Source organism: Girardinichthys multiradiatus, chromosome 1 (assembly GCF_021462225.1).
Source record: "Girardinichthys multiradiatus isolate DD_20200921_A chromosome 1, DD_fGirMul_XY1, whole genome shotgun sequence".
NCBI lineage: Eukaryota > Metazoa > Chordata > Actinopteri > Cyprinodontiformes > Goodeidae > Girardinichthys > Girardinichthys multiradiatus.
In genome coordinates, this window is record NC_061794.1 from 18,646,097 (window position 1) to 18,664,013 (window position 17,917).

General features: G+C 40.1%; 1 protein-coding gene across 6 annotated transcripts in view; it reads left to right on the top strand.

Annotated features, from left to right (window-relative positions):
* acot7 (acyl-CoA thioesterase 7) overlaps positions 1-17,917 on the top strand; it is an 81,074-nt gene that overhangs the window by 26,188 nt on the left and 36,969 nt on the right. For 2 of the 6 annotated variants that reach the window (XM_047370486.1, XM_047370452.1), the window contains exons 5-7: positions 554-668; positions 3,600-3,614; positions 3,805-3,891. In XM_047370486.1, coding sequence (XP_047226442.1) covers positions 554-668; positions 3,600-3,614; positions 3,805-3,891 — 217 coding nt within the window. Of the gene's footprint in view, positions 1-553; positions 669-3,599; positions 3,615-3,801; positions 3,892-17,917 lie in introns of all 6 variants that reach the window. The other 4 variants (XM_047370477.1, XM_047370451.1, XM_047370469.1 and 1 more) reach the window with 3 other exon arrangements.

Consider the following 17,917-nt stretch of genomic DNA (forward strand, 5'->3'; position numbering starts at 1 on the left):
AGTTTTGCTCTATTCCCTGAATGATTTACATTTTCAGAAATACAGGTAAAGCAGAGGACCATAGAAGAGGCCTTCTGCTCTTTATCAAAAACATAATTTACAGATGTGAAAAGATGTTTTAAATTCAATTACGTTACACTATGTTCTCAAAGAACTAGCTGTTTCTTTTATTCCTTTTTGTTTTACAGTAACACTAAATATACTAATAATATTTAAGATTACTATGTGAAACTCAACCATTTGTATTTAACTGAAACATAATACCAGGTGTTTTTTACTCAAAGAGCAAACTATCAAAGTGATCTATTTAACCCATGCTTTTGGAAAGAACCACCACCAACCTTCGCTAATGTTTAATAGCAACATGTGCTGCACAAGATAATTATTCCAGAGATGAACATTTTTCTCAACAAGTAAATGAAAGTTGTCCTTTAGTCACATATATGTGGTTTCACAATGTTTTAGTTAATATTTAAGCAAAGATATAACACTAGAATACACCAGTGCATTCATACAGTATCACAGTCTTTACTGTATGTGTTCTGTGTTGTAGTATGCTAGTGCAGAGCAGGAAGAAGAAGGCAGGAAGCGCTATGAAGCACAGAAGATTGAGAGACTGGAGACCAAAGCGAGGGTTGAGGAGGTGATGCCACCTCCACCGAACCCAGGTACCGTGCAACTGTCTCTACCTGTTCATGCCAATAAATCAGGTTTCCTACGCAGTCTGGAAAAGTTTAGAATTTCATTTGAGTATTTTCCAGGTATGAATAAGTATGTGAATAGAAGAGTAAAGAAACATACTTGTATTTCCAGATATTAATCCCTATCCCATTGTCTAAATGCTATCCTTCCTTCCTTGTAGCTTTCCTCTCTTCTTTTCTGCCCTTGCTTCCCTATGTCCTACCTTCAGTCCTTCCTTTTGTTCTATCTCCATTTCTTTTTGATGTCCTTCCTTCCTGTCCTCATTGAGTCCAACATTTTTTTATTTCTCGTTTCTTCCTTGTTTTCTTCTCTCCCTAATTGATTTTTTTTCTTTCCTGTGTCCTCCTCCCTTCTTTGTTATACAGTGCCTTGCGAAAGTACTCGGCCCCCTTGAAATTTTCAACCTTTTGCCACGTTTCAGGCTTCAAACATAAAGATATAAAATTCTAATGTTTTGTGAAGAATCAACAACAAGTGGGACACAATCGTGAAGTGGAATGAAATTTATTGGATGTGTCAAACCTTTTTAACAAATAAAAAACTGAAAAGTGGGGCGTGCAATATTATTTGGCCCCTTTACTTTCAGTGCAGCAAACTCACTCCAGAAGTTCAGTGAGGATCTCTGAATGATCCAATGTTGTCCCAAATGACTGATGATGATAAATAGAATCCACCTGTGTGTAATCAAGTCTCCGTATAAATGCACCTGCTCTGTGATAGTCTCAGGGTTCTGTTGAAAGCGCAGAGAGCATCATGAAGACCAAGGAACACACCAGGCAGGTTAGAGATACTGTTGTGGAGAAGTTTAAAGCCAAATTTGGATACAAAAAGATTTTCCAAGCTTTAATCATCCCAAGGAGCACTGTGCAAGCAATCATATTGAAATGGAAGGAGTATCAGACCACTGCAAATCTACCAAGACTCGGCCGTCCCTCTAAACATTCATCTGGAACAAGGAGAAGACTGATCAGAGATGCAGCCAAGAGGTCCATGATCACTCTGGATGAACTGCAGAGATCTACAGCTGAGGTGGGAGAGTCTGTCCATTGGACAACAATCAGTCGTACACTGCACAAATCTGGCCTTTATGGAAGAGTGGCAAGAAGAAAGCCATTTCTCAAAGATATCCATAAAAAGTCTCATTTAAAGTTTGCCACAAGCCACCTGGGAGACACCAAACATGTGGAAGAAGGTGCTCTGGTCAGATGAAGCCAAAATCGAACTGTTTGGCCACAATGCAAAACGATATGTTTGGCGTAAAAGCAACACAGCTCATCACCCTGAACACACCATCCCCAATGTCAAACATGGTGGTGGCAGCATCATGGTTTGGGCCTGCTTTTCATCAGCAGGGACAGGGAAGATGGTCAAAGTTGATGGGAAGATGGATGGGGCCAAATACAGGACCATTCTGGAAGAAAACCTGTTGGAGTCTGCAAGAGACCTGAGACTGGGACGGAGATTTATCTTCCAACAAGACAATGATCCAAAACATAAAGCCAAATCTACAATGGAATGGTTCACAAATAAATGTATCCAGGTGTTGGAATGGCCAAGTCAAAGTCCAGACCTGAATCCAATCGAGAATCTGTGGAAAGAGCTGAAGACTGCTGTTCACGAACGCTCTCCATCCGACCTCACTGAGCTCCAGCTGTTTTGCAAGGAAGAATGGGCAAGAATTTCAGTCTCTCGATGTGCAAAACTGATAGAGACATACGCCAAGCTACTTGCAGCTGTAATTGCAGCAAAGGATGGCGCTACACAGTATTAACACAAGGGGGCCGAATAATATTGCACGCCCCACTTTTCAGTTTTTTATTTGTTAAACAAGTTTGACACATCCAATAAATTTCATTCCACTTCACGATTGTGTCCAACTTGTTGTTGATTCTTCACAAAAACTTAGAATTTTATATTTTTATGTTTGAGCCTGAAATGTGGCAAGAGGTTGAAAAGTTCAAGGGGGCCGAATACTTTGGCAAGACACTGTATTTTTCACAAGTCATTCTTTTGTTCTTACCTATCTTTATTTCCTTCCTTGTATCCAATCTCCCTGCCTTCCTGCTACCTTCCTTTTTTCCTTCCAACTGTCTTTTACTTGCCCATTTCTTCCTTGTGTTCTTCCTCCCTTACTTGAATTGTTCTTCCTTCCTTCCTTACTTTCTTTCTTTCCTTCCTTCCTTCCTTCCTTCAAGTTTATGTTTTCTCAGGTTCAATATTTGAAGCCGGACCTCTGTAGAAATATATGGCAAAGTTAATGATGACCTTTAGTATTTTAAAATCAACATAAAGTACTGAGAACTTTGGGAAGTTGCTTCTAGAAAAGTAAGGACTTGTATGTATATGAGAATCTGTATGAACCTTGTATCATGTTACAACTTGGAAATACTGTTTTATTTTTTATGCTGTTGCACAGGAAAGACAACACTTCTGATCTGTGGTTTTAATAATGGGAAGATTAGAAATATTAGGTTCAGCACAGTGCAGCACACAGTGTTTTGTTTGTGTTTCCATTACTTTCTCTTTCTCAGATTACTGCAGTTGTAATATTATCCAGAGCATGAAGTCTAAAGCAAACATCCTACATCTGTAACGTAAAATAGCTGCATTTGAGAAAATATGTGGAACTGGGTACTTGTTTGGGACTTGTTTTCAGTTTGTGCCATTCACATTACTGAAGATAACTAAGATAATAGAAAGAAAGGAGGCAGTGAAAATCCTTTTGAAGTTCTCAGTAACACAGTAAATGCTCTGTTTAATGGTTGCACCACAAAAGTTTTTTTACATGTTTAAAACAAAAATAACATGCATTGTGTTTTTAAAGATTTTTTTTTTGCGTGTACCAATTTATAATATTGAACTATTATCCTCCTTTTGTCATTTCTGCTGAACCATAGAGGATGCACCGAAAGGTAAGTGAGCTATGTCAGCAGGTAGCACGTATGTTGGACAATATTGGTTAGAAAGAATGCTTTTCCTCGTGTTTGTGGGGAGAATTTGGCTTAGCTGGTGTTAGGGTAAAATATACTTAGTATTTGTTTTTAAATCCAGAATACAGTTGGTGATAAGTATTATTTGTGTGCTTGTGTGTTCACACAGCAGAAAGGTTCACAGTTGGCTTCAGCCAGTCCACGCTGATCCATTTGGTGGGGCCTTCAGACTGCACACTAAATGACTTTGTCTATGGGGGTGAGTTCATTTCTTTTTCATGCTACTTTTAATAAAAGTTAATAACTGGTTAATAACTGGCCTTTTGATCTGAATAATGCTTTGCTGAGATTGAATGGAGCTCTGGGAAATGTTTAAAGATTGGATTATTATTTATAACCTAATTCTGATATCAGCTTCCCCACACCTTTATCCCTGACCTGTCTGCTGTAGATGCATGCCACATTTTTCAGATTTGTATGCGTAAAATGTTTTGAAAACCATGTATCCTTTTTATTCCATCTCACAATGGTACACAACCATGTGTTGTGTTGGTCGTGTCACATAAAATCCCAGTAAAATACATTGAGGTTTGTAGTTGTAATGCAACAAAATGTGGAGAGGTTCAGGGTGTGTGAACGCTTTTGCAAAGCACTGTAGTTCGTTGGAAAAAAAACGCCTTCAATAATAGGAGCATATGTTAAAACCATTTAAAAATCATTTTTGACTGATGTCTTGCCTATAAAAGGGCAGTTAAAATTTTTACATGAAAGCATAATTTTCTTACAAGGAGAGAGAAATAAAACATGTATGAGTTACACGGTCAATATGTAAGGTTTAAGAAAGAAAATATTAATTATTGATGTAAAAAATTAAAACCTCAATCATTTGACAGCACCTTTTCTTTTCCCTGTTCAATGACTCGCTGAGTCTTGTCTCTCACATTCATCCATAAAACCAGCTGTTTTCCAAGAAAACACTTTGAGATCAGGTTGAAGGTCCTGCCTGTTGTGAACAAGCTGAGAGCTGATGCAAGCACAGTGAAATAGAGGAATGTCCATCAAGAAGCTCTTGGGTTTCTCAGAGTACAACTGGATTGTGAAAATGTTATTTGGAAAATATCTGTTTCTCTCGATTTTGAAAACTGCCTAGGGTTTAGAGGTTAAAGCGTTAATAAAGCAGATAACATGTAATGGGTACACTGAAATAGATTAGTCGTGTCCTGCTGAAAAATGTTCTCTATCTGAATATGCACTGCTCTTTCCACTGATTTAGATTAACTCCTTTATGTTAAACAGCAAAATTAAGACAATTAACCTGAAAGATGAATTTATTGTAGCATATCGTTTACATCAACGTTGTGTGGACATTTTGCCTGCTCCACACAAGGGGAAATGGGTTATGTGAGTTAAAGGTTAGGTTTAGGACTAAGGAATGAATTGTGTTTAGGGTAAGGTTTAGGGTTAGGCAATAGCAATGAATGGAAGTCAATGCAGGGGCCCTGTAAGGATAGGAAGACACTACGTGTGTGTGTGTGTGTGTGTGTGAGTGTGTGTGTGTGTGTGTGTGTGTGTGTGTGTGTGAGAGGTAGAGAGAGAGAAAGAGAGCTGAGGTGCTTAAAAAATGTAATGGCTTTTACAGCACCGATTTTCCAGAGGGGTTGCAATAATTAAAAATGCTGCTGGCTTTCATTTGGTTTAACTGTAAACACTTGGTGTTGAGTGGTTTAGTGTCTGTGTGACTTAAGTAACTGCTTGAGCAACTGTAGTTCACTGTTAGCTGCATGAGAGCACTTCATTGTTATGAGTATAGCTGATATGAGGTCGGAAGAAAAGAATGGGTGGGGGGTGGGACAGAGGTGTGTCGCAGATGCAAGATAAAAAGGCTTTTATAACAGGAAATGATATTGTGCAGTTTGCACTTTTCAATGTTTCAAACTTGCATTAAATGTCTTAATAAGCCTCGAAGGACTTTGTTTTTAGCTTAAAGTTTAGGTGACTCAGTTTTGAAATGGGGTTCTGTGGAGAGGTTATGAGAACTTAGTATCTTTCCTCTTTCCCTTTGCATCTTCTCTTTGATTAGATTAACATTCCAGGTGATACTATAATTATATACAGGGGTTGGACAATGAAACTGAAACACCTGGTTTTAGACCACAATAATTTATTAGTATGGTGTAGGGCCTCCTTTTGCGGCCAATACAGCATCAATTCGTCTTGGGAATGACATATACAAGTCCTGCACAGTGGTCAAAGGGATTTTAAACCATTCTTCTTGCAGGATAGTGGCCAGGTCACTACGTGATACTGGTGGAGGAAAACGTTTCCTGACTCGTTCCTCCAAAACACCCCAAAGTGGCTCAATAATATTTAGATCTGGTGACTGTGCAGGCCATGGGAGATGTTCAACTTCACTTTCATGTTCATCAAACCAATCTTTCACCAGTCTTGCTGTGTGTATTGGTGCATTGTCATCCTGATACATGGCACCGCCTTCAGGATACAATGTTTGAACCATTGGATGCACATGGTCCTCAAGAATGGTTCGGTAGTCCTTGGCAGTGACACGCCCATCTAGCACAAGTATTGGGTCAAGGGAATGCCATGATATGGCAGCCCAAACCATCACTGATCCACCCCCATGCTTCACTCTGGGCATGCAACAGCCTGGGTGATACGCTTCTTTGGGGCTTCTCCACACCGTAACTCTCCTGGATGTGGGGAAAACAGTAAAGGTGGACTCATCAGAGAACAATACATGTTTCACATTGTCCACAGCCCAAGATTTGCGCTCCTTGCACCATTGAAACCGACATTTGGCATTGGCATGAGTGACCAAAGGTTTGGCTATAGCAGCCCAGCCGTGTATATTGACCCTGTGGAGTTTCAGGTGGAAACAGGAGAGTTGAGGTGCACATTTAATTCTGCCGTGATTTGGGCAGCCGTGGTTTTATGTTTTTTGGATACAATCCGGGTTAGCACCCGAACATCCCTTTCAGACAGCTTCCTCTTGCGTCCACAGTTAATCCTGTTGGATGTGGTTTGTCCTTCTTGGGGTATGCTGACATTACCCTGGATACCGTGGCTCTTGATACATCACAAAGACTTGCTGTCTTGGTCACAGATGCGCCAGTAAGACATGCACCAACAATTTGTCCTCTTTTGAACTCTGGTATGTTACCCATAATGTTGTGTGCATTTCAATATTTTGAGCAAAACCGTGCTCTTACCCTGCTAATTGAACCTTCACACTCTGCTCTTACTGGTGCAATGTGCAATCAATGAAGACTGGCTACCAGGCTGGTCCAATTTAGCCATGAAACCTCCCACACTAAAATGACAGGTGTTTCAGTTTCATTGTCCAACCCCTGTATATTGCTAATATCGGCTACACGGGAGAGTAATTTAATTAACTTACGTCCATAGTCCATACCTGCTTATTCTTGCAGGGTCGCTGTGCCTGTTTGCAGCTATCATTGGGTGAGTGGTGACCGCAAACCCACCGGCCACCCCAGGAACGCTCAGCAGTCCATCGAGGGAAACACAGAGACACACAAGACAAACAACCACTTACTCTTAAGGTCAATTTAGAAAGACCAATACACCTAACATGAATGCTTCTAGGACTATGGGAGGAAGCTGGAGTACCCAGAGAGAACCCACACATGAGAGGAGGCAGCTGTTGTTAGTAACATTTTCCCTAGCTATAACAGCCAAGTGGATTTAGTTTTTTAGTAGGTTTGATAATCCAGATAAAATATAGACTGCTTAAAATCTATTTACAGAACCTCTCTTGAAATAAATTTGAGCTAACGTTTTTATATGTATTTTCTCATTCTTTTCTCAGTAGGAGGGTATATATTTATTATACACTGCTCAAAAAAATAAAGGGAACACTCAAATAACACATCCTAGATCTGAATGAATGAAATATTCTCATTGAATTCTTCGTTCTGTACAAAGTTGAATGTGCTGACAACAAAATCACACAAAAATCATCAATGGATTTCAAATGTATTAACCAATGGAGACCTGGATTTGGAGTCACACACAAACTTAAAGTGGAAAAACACACTAGAGGCTGATCCAACTTTGATGTAATGTCCTTAAAACAAGTCAAAATGAGGCTCAGTATTGTGTGTGGCCTCCACGTGTCTGTATGACCTCCCTACAATGCCTGGACATGCTCCTGATGAGACGGTGGATGGCCTCCTGAGATATCTCCTCCTAGACCTGGACTAAAGCATCTGCCAACTCCTGGACAGTCTGTGGTGCAACGTGACGTTGGTGGATGAAGCGAGACCTGATGTCACAGATGTGCTCAATCGGATTCAGGTCTGAGGAACGGGCGGGCCAGTCCATAGCTTCAGTGTCTTCATCTTGCAGGAACTGCTGACACACTCCAGCCACATGAGGTCTAGCATTGTCCTGCATTAGGAGGAACCCAGGGCCAACCGCACCAGCATATGGTCTCACCAGGGGTCTTAGGATCTCGTGCGGCCCTCCAAAGATATGCCACCCCACACCATTACTGACCCACTGCCAAACCGGTCATGCTGAAGGATGTTGCAGGCAGCAGATCGCTCTCCACGGTGTCTCCAGACTCTGTCACGTCTATCACATGTGCTCAGTGTGAACCTGCTTTCATCTGTGAAGAGCACAGGGCGCCAGTGGCGAATTTGCCAATCCTGGTGTTCTCTGGCAAATGCCAAGCATCCTGCACGGTGTTGGGCTGTGAGCACAACCCCCATTTGTGGACGTCGGGCCCTCATACCATCCTCATGGAGTCGGTTTCTAACCGTTTGTGCAGACACATGCACATTTGCTGGAGGTCATTTTGCAGGACTCTGGCAGTGCTCTTCCTGTTCCTCCTTGCACAAAGGCAGAGGTAGCGGTCCTGCTGCTGGGTTGTTGCCCTCCTACGGCCTCCTCCACGTCTCCTGGTGTACTGGTCTGTCTCCTGGTAGCACCTCCAGGCTCTGGACACTACGCTGACAGACACAGCAAACCTTCTTGCCACAGCTCGCATTGATGTACCATCCTGGATGAGCTGCACTACCTGAGCCACTTGTGTGGGTTGTAGAGTCCGTCTCATGCTACCACGAGTGTGAAAGCACCACCAACATTCAAAAGTGACCAAAATATCAGCCAGAAAGCATAGGTAGTGAGAAGTGGTCTGTGGTCCCCACCTGCAGAACCACTCCTTTATTGAGTGTGTCTTGATAATCGCCAAAGATTTCCCCCTGTTGTCTTTTCCATTTGCACAACAGCATGTGAACTTGATTGTCAATCAGTGTTGCTTCCTAAGTGGACAGTTTGATTTCACAGAAGTTTGATTTACTTGGAGTTATATTGTGTTGTTTAAGTGTTCCCTTTATTTTTTTGAACAGTGTATTTGAGTGACATCACCGGAAAAGAGTGATTGTTAAGTACTTTAAGGAAAAAGACGGAATAAACTTGACATAACTGTACAGAATGCAAACTAAACCCATAAGACAGTGAGATAATAACATAAATGCCCATACAGATTTGTTGTTTGTTAGTATAACCTCATGTACAAGCAGTTGAATTTCCAGAGATTATAAAACAGAAACCTTCTGACATGCATTTTTAGCAAATCGAACATTTTTTCTTCCTAACACAAAGCAGATGCTTTCTATCAGTTGAGGTATATTGTTTATGACTGGATGTTCCTGCCTCACCCCGGCATTTCTATTAAGGTCAGCTATGTAAGGAGGCCATGAGACAGTGAAGACCAAGAACAGAAGAAAAATGTTGACTGAAAACAAGAGGAAGTGAGCAGGAGATAGGGCAGGAGACAAAGGAGGGATGGAGGAAAGAAGAAGCAGTAAAGAGAGAAAGATCAACATTGCAGTGTCATAGTTGTCTTGTTAATTTGGAGGGCTCGCTTTTAATGTGTCCAATTAAAATCAAATATGGTAAAAGCATGCGGGTCATTTAAAACACACACAAACACGCTGTTGACCCGTTCATGCCATTGCTCATTAGGCGATGTACCCTGTTGTTTGCTGCTGCTGCTACTTTCGCTACACTTATTTTATTTACATAACCGAGTCAGGTCAGGCAGTCAGGGTGCTTGCTCTCTCTCTTCTTCTCGTAGCATGTCTTCCATGTCTCCACTCCGCGAACATACTGTATCCTCAGCCTAAGGAGCCAGTGGTTCGACAGTGACGTCATGGTCACTAACATATTATAATCCAACTGTCCTGATGCGTTATTTTTTGTAGCACTGTTGTTTGGGCTTCTACTCTTGTTTGTGTGGACATGATATTCATTATTTTGGAGTTTTTGTTCTAACTACGTTAAATAATTGTTTCTTTTTCCCCTTAATATGAAAAATAACATAGCTGAAACATTTAAGTTGGGAATTCAACATTCACTGAAATACATTTCCTGCCATAAGCTTTTAAATCATGATTATGTTTCAGACTCAAAACCAATGTGAATTAACACATAATATATTATATGGTCTTCGATGGTACATAATGTCATAAAATGCTTCACGTAATCCAGAATGGTCTCTGGACAGAAAAAGTAAGGCTGACACCAAATATGAAATGGTTGTGATCTTCAGCCCCCGAGGCAGCTCTGCATTAAAAATAGACATGATTCTGTTAGTGGAAATCACTGCACAGGCTCAGGAGCACATCTGGTTTATTGTCACTGTGCACAGTTTGTTGCTGCAATCGACTAATGCAAAATAAAACCCTGTCATGAAGGAAGAAACATTGTTGAGTTTATTTGAGATTGGCTGAGATGTAAGCATGTCTAATGATTAAAAACTGAAAATGCAACTTTTTCCAGATTCAAAAATCTGCATCTGTGGCAATATGAGGTATATTAGTACAATGTGTCCATGTTTTACAGCTTTACATCCTGCCATCTAAACATTTTTCCAGAGCTTGCTTTTATCAGCTGCTTTCTGCCAAACCTTGCTTGTATTATTCAATTCAATTCAATTCAAAAATACTTTATTAATCCCAAAGGAAAATTAAATGTTGTTATAGCTCATATTATGCAGGTTTCTTCAAAGAGCCGTTGTAGATGCTGATTGCTGTGGGCAGGAAGGATCTCCTGTAGCGTTCCGTCTTACAGCAGATCTGAAGAAGCTTCTGACTGAAGACACTCTGTTGTTATAGGACAGTCTCATGAAGAGGATGCTCAGGGTTCTCCATAATGTTCTTCATTTTATGAAGAATCCTTCTTTCCACAATGATCTCCAGAGGTTCCAGAGGAGTCCCCAGAACAGAGCCAGCCTTTTTTATCAGCTTGTTGAGCTTTTTAAGTCCCTGGCTCTGATGCTGCTTCCCCAGCAGATGATGGTAGAAGAGATCACACTCTCCACAACAGACTTATAGAAGATATGCAGCATCTTGCTGCAAACACCAAAGGACCTAAGCTTCCTCAAGAAGTACAGTCTGCTCTGTCCCTTCTTGTAGATGGCTTCACAGTTGCATCTCCACTCTAGTCTGTTGTCCAGGTGAACACCGAGGTATTTATACTCCTCCACCACCTCCACTTCTTCTCCCATGATAGAAATAGTTTTTGACCTATTCCTGTTTCTCTTAAAGTCTACAATCATCTCCTTTGTTTTAGTCACGTTCAAAATGAGATGATTGTTTCCACACCATGCCACAAAGCAGTCCACCACCTTCCTGTACTCAGCTTCTTGTCCATCTCTGATCCACCCCACGACTGCAGAATCATCCGAGTATTTCTGCAGGTAACAGAAGTCTGTCTTGTACTGGAAGTCTGAGGTGTACAGAGTGAAGAGGAATGGTGAGAGTACCGTCCCCTGTGGTGCTCCTGTGCTGCTGACTACCTGGTTAGACTCACAATGAATTAATTTCATTGATAAGTTCTGAGGCTAATCTGATTTTTGATAACCATTCAGATCGGTTGGGTTACGGACATCAGAGGCATTTTAAGTTGCTGATTTTCGCTACACTACTTTACACTGAGCCAAACAGGAGGGTGATGTAAGACTTTAGACTTTAAAATTCAATGCGACTTCCCTTTGTGAATTAGATTCAGTTCAGTTTATGTATGTGGCGCCAATTCACTACAAGTGTTGTCTTAAGGCACAGTACACAAAAACTAAGTACAATTAAAAAACAGAGTATATATAGTAATATAGTCATATGCATAGTTATATAGTCAAATCAATCAATTTCCTACATTGCCATTTGATTCTGTGTATAAGAGTGCAGTCAGGTTCGGTTTATTTTGCCAATTAGTAGAAAACTTTTCTATTGAAGGACTTAGATGTGAGCAAAGATTTTCAAAGCTGTAGTCAATTGAAGATCCTGTAATGATTCAGTAAATGTGCCGATAAAGGTTGATTTACATCCAGTGGAAGGACAAAGACAAAAATGCCACCAAGTTTGCAAATTACTTTCATGCCAGCTACAGAGAAAACAGAAAGCCTTTTATATTTGCCCCAACGAAAGGAAATTTGAACTATATCTAGTGTGCACGATACATCCAAAGAGAATCGCTGAACCAAACATAAATATTCTGTTCCTTCAAGTTTCTCCTGTGTGATGTAAATTCCAGGTCAGCTGATTGATTTCAACCACTTTAAAGTGAGGCTATCAACTTAGACAAGCTTTAATTAAATTAACCAAAGACCCAGCAAACCATGTTTAAACCCGCTAAAAGGAGATTCTGTTTACTTGTGCTGAATGTTTGACATAGAATCAATGAACGAGAGAAAACCAGCAAACCTTAATTTCATCAAATTGATTTAACACAGCTGATAGGCAGATGTAACAAAGAAGCCTAGGTCCTGAGTCCAGGTGTGAACAAATCTTCCACTGACAAAGACATCTAGGACACTGAGCTGTTTCAGTAATTCTAAAAATGAAAGCAAGGCATTATTTAACAAATAGCGATGTTGTTCTGCAAGGTTTTTTTTCTGAGGAAAATATTCCATGAGTCACCTTTAAAATAAAAATAACAGGAAAAGAAACCAGTTTCAGTTTTACAAAGCAAATTAAATGGTGCCTATGTTCTCTTGCCATGTTGGGTTCAGCTGGAGGTGAAAAACCCTGAGGGCATTGAGATAGATATCATTCAGACCAATACATCTGCTTCATCATGTTAGCCAATACAAGTTGGGGCTCTTGAATAAAAAAAACCACATCATGCAATCAGTTTAAATCATTCCATGGTTTACATTTAGTCACTTAAAATATTATAAAATGTTGTTAGCCAGAATTTAGTTTAGGTCTACCGCACTAGTGCTTTAGCTTTTACTTTTTCATTGTTGAATGCAAATCAACTTCTTTTTCCGCATATAGTGTTCAGGTTTGACCTTCCTGAAGATACATGCACAGAAAAAGTGTACTTTATATTGACACCAGTTTTAAATGTGGTTGCTTTATGTGAAGGCATTTCGCTGAATAAATACTCGTTTAACCAGAGAAGTTAGAAAAACACTGTTGTTCAGCTTCATCGTTAAAGGTTTTTTCCCTCCACGGAAACCTGGCTTTATTTCAGCCATGAATAGAGTAGCAATCACAGCTCATTGCAGCATCTTGATTGGTGATGCTGGAGGTTGCAGAAGAGTCCAAAGTGCAAGTTGCTGCCAGAAAGTAATAATTTAAGACCACTCAGATGAATGCATATTTTTATTGCAATAACTCTGGATGTGTGAAGTTAAGTGATACAATATCATTTTAGAGGAGGTAAAATTATGAATTTGAAAAGTACCTAATATAACAATGGAGATCTTTCGGTTGTAAAATGAGTATTAATATAAAAAAAGACAGAAAGCAGCCATAAAACTATACCTATAAAAAGCTTTGACATTTAGAATATTGATCTGCAGCATTACATTTATTTAGGTGGTTAGTCCCACCGGGAGGAGGCCCAGGGTATGGCCCAGGACACACTGGAGGGACTATGTCACTCGGCTGGCCTTGGGCTCCACCCGGAGGAGCTGGAGGAGGTGTCTGGGAAGAGGGACGTCTGGGCGTCTGCTGAATCTGCTGAATCTTTGACGATTCTTCTTTGCACAATCTCTCTGGATCATACAAAGTCTTGGATCCTCTCTTATGCTATCTTCTCTTCAGCTTACCTCAAAGGTTTGCTACAGGATTTATGCCTAGAGACTGGGATGATCATAGAAAAATGCTGAATTTGTTTCTGGTAAACCATTTCTGTGTTGATTTGGTAATTTGTTTGAGACCAGTATTCTACTCAAAGTCCCAATGCCAACCCGTTTTCAGTGTTTTTGCAGAGGCCAGCAGTTTTTTACTTAATATCTTAATATCTTTTAAGAATTCATGTTGGAAGAGAAAGAGTCCCTCTACATCACATATTTTCCACCATGTTTAACAATCATGATGGTTAAAAATCCTTTGGGAGTGTTTGTTCCCAAAAAGCTCAATGTTCGTCTCCTCTGACCAAAGCACACATCTATCTAAGGTCCCAGTAGAGTTTAGCAAACTCCACATATTTAAATTTGTGAGGGTAGGACAGAAAGAGCAATTTCCTTGCCTCTCTCCCAAAATAGCAGCTTGGCATGTGGATAGTGACTAGTGGTTGTTATGGTGACTATGTGACCCAGAGATGCCACTCTTTGCTGCTGTTTTCTAACATGAGCTGTGGAGATTCTTTTACCTTCTTTACCGTTGTGCAAGGGTGGCAAGAAATACATCCTCATCCACCAGGGTGGTTCTGAGAAATGGGCCTTTGTGTCCAAAAAAAAAAATAATCTTAACATGAGCTTTTTTCCTCACTCATATGATGTACTGTGACTATTCTTAAAATTTTCAATGTGAGATGTTACTGCAAAAAAAATGAATCCTTTATATGGCTTTTTACACTTTTTACCCATGGTGCCTACAAATATGGAAGGCACTGTATTTGCATAGAGTTTACAGTTAATAAGAGCACTAATCATGTGCTTAATGCACTTTGCAGCAACCTAAAGCCACATGCAGATTTGTTAATACGCTGCTTGCTGTTTACTAAGGTTTACCTGGAAGGGGGAAATGTTGGAGGAAATGCAGCCCATATGAGTTTCTAAGAAAATGTGGGTGGTATTGGGTGCATGGCAATACCGTTAACTAGAGCAGTTTCCATAGAAACAGCTCATTAGGAAACAGTTTGAGCTGTTTGATACAGTCTATGATTAAAGCACTTGCTGGGGAGGGAATGAGCATGATGGGAAAAGATGGAAAATCAAAAATAAAGATTGACAGAGAACCAAAACAGGAGAATGAGAAGATACTCAAGCTAAGGTAGTGATTATTAAATATACAAAGAAGCTGAAGTCAGTTGCGCTTTGCGGAAAGTATTCGTTGTAATGTTAAATGCTCTGTTATTTAGCGAGTGCTGAATTAAAAGGCATAAAGTCAGAATACATAGTTGAAGGACAGTCTGAGCTGCCTTGAAGACTTCTTTCATCCTTTTCCATAGACAGCAATTCACTCAGAGGTTTCAGAAAATCGTCACAAGGTATATAATCACAGAGTTATTCTGCCTTGTGGCGAACTGGGCTCCACTTAGAACTTGGTTGCTAATTTCCCCTTTTCCCCCCATTTAAAGTGAGCTGTCTTCTCTTTTCACACACACCACCGCAACCCCTTTCCTCTGCCTTTTTGTGTTCCCACCCTACGGCAAAGAAAGAGTCATGAGTGCCATGTCATCCAGTGAATGTGTAACGTCAGGCCCAGGGCTGTCTTGGCCCAGGCTGTCCTCGTATGCAGTCTCACATTGAGGATTACTTCAACCTTCTACTCTGACTGTACGAGGAGAATGTTTATGCAGGAGTAGCATTAATGCTTAATCCGATGGTAGTGATTAACAAAGGCGAGCATCTCTGGTCCTCCGGGACAGTGGAGTCTTTCACTTGCTCCGTTTAAGCATTTTAGTCAAATATTTTTATTATGAGCAGGTATTAAAAGCATTTGTAGGATCCAATGTAGTAGATTGATTGGATTAAAGAATGTCGAGACTTTGAGAAAATGGAAACAGTATTGTTGATGACTATAACTAGCTTAAGTTAATATTGCTTGCTTCTGTAGCTTTTGTTCGTTTAACATTAGCTTAAATATTAAATCTCTTTTAAAGAACGTAGTTTCACCTGTGAAAGTCACAAAACATTAAAATTAGTCTTTTGTGCATAGGATGACCTAACTACTTACTTCCGTATTTTGTTTTGTCGTCCATCTTTAATTTGCAACAACTAACAGCTTTTCTTCTATGATTGGCCAATATTTATCTACATCCATTATCTCGGACCAGCTGTCTTATGCTTGAAGAGAAAAGCATCATAATAGCAAAATGCTGCCACCACCATGTTTCATTATAGAGATAGTGAGTTCAGGGTAATTCTCAGAAATAGTTTTGCACTTGTATGGCAAAAATCTCATATTTGGTCTCATCTGATCAGGGTACCTTCTTCCACATGTTTGCTGTGTCCCCTGCATAACTTGTAAGAAACCACTAACAGGAATGTTAATGGCTTTCTTTTAGCAATGCTTTTCTTCTTGACATTGTATCATGTAGCCCAGATTTGTGGATTGTACAGTTAATATTTGTTCTGTCAACAGATCTTTCATCTGGGACTGTGGATCTCTGCAGCTTCTTCAGAGTTACCATTGGCCTTTTTTGGCTGTTTCTCTGAATAATGCTCTTCTTGCCTGGCTTTAACTTGGAAAGTTTGCTATTGTGCCATACTCCACTTGTCAAGGGGTACACCCTGGACATGTTGCCAGTCCTTCACAGGCCAACATGGAGACACACAGGAAAGACAACCAGGCACCCACACAACCATACTTAAGGGCAATTTTGAGTAACCAATCAACCATCATGTTTTTGGACTGTGGGACAAAGCTAGAGTACCAGGGGCCTCATGTACACCTACCATGTGTCCAAATAACCATGGCAACGGTGCTGTGGCAGTCACAGAGAGACTTTGTTTACACACCATGAGGGATTTTTGTAGTGAATAACAGCAAACCAACAACTACTCGAATGACATCAGTGATTCAAACCTGGCTAAAAATAAAACGTTTGTTGACCTGTCAGATCCAAACAATGGCATCTAGTTGCTGCATTGAGCTCAATCATAGCTCAATACTGATCATTGAAATGATGTGAATATGCCTTCCATATTTCTATCAGGTAGACTGTCACCACACACACTATGTGAAGTACTTGAAATCTTTAAAATGATTCAGAAAGTCACATAAATAAAATTAAAAAATGATAAGCCATCGTGCACGGAGCTTGTGAAGTTTGTTCCCAACACACCTTTTATAATTAGAACTATTATTATTATAGTATAAAGGTATAATGAGTTGAGTAGGCCAGCGTGCCATTGCATTCGTGAGATACATCTGCGCATCACAAGTAGGTTGCACATATATTTAATGAAAAGGCTTTCTATTCATAGAAGCATATTGACTCACAGAAGGAGCCCTTATAGCAATATGAGCAGAGTCCATTGCGCTGATAACATTCAGAAATTGTCTTCTCGCTGCAAATGAGAGCAACAGTTTATATAAATCTTATATATCTGAGCAACATACGCATGCAGCCAGCCCATATGGCTGGCATGGCATGGTTCAGGGATGACTGTTAAATACCCGACCTGTCAGTCAGCTTCCTCTGAAAGCTCCGGTTGAAAGGACCACAGCATAGTGAGAACTTGAACTGGCACTGTTCCTCCTGGTTTCCCTCTGTAACACTGAGGGCAGCTCTGTGCAGAGTTCCAAAATAATTACCCTGGGTAATCTAAACTGACTGATAAGTCATGCATCGTCATGTGCCAGCAGATCAGTATGATCTCTGAAAAAAATGCTCCCTCAGACTTCTTCTATTGGCGATGTCCTCCAGCTGTGCAAAAGCAGCCATCATTCCAACTTTACACAGCTATTTATGGACATGTGTAATGATCTACAGCTTGTTTACCTCATAAATCATCACACCTGACTTGTTGGAATTAATCTGCTGATCGGACACTGTTTTCTATTTTAGTGAGCATGATTCACATGCATTGATGGGCATCTATGTGTGACAAAAACAGGATGTTTTACAGTTTCCATCCAACTGAGGTTTTTCCATCATTTTTTGAGGTATGTTACATTATTGTATGACCCCAAATGTGATTTAGTTTCATTGCTTTGGTTGAAACCACAAAAGTTCAAACTCTTGAAAAAACCTTGGGTTTGATTAAATGAAACAGAATGGAGTCACATTTCAGTGTTTTAGGTGAATTCTAGTTGTCTGTAGGTTATTATTGTCTATTGAAA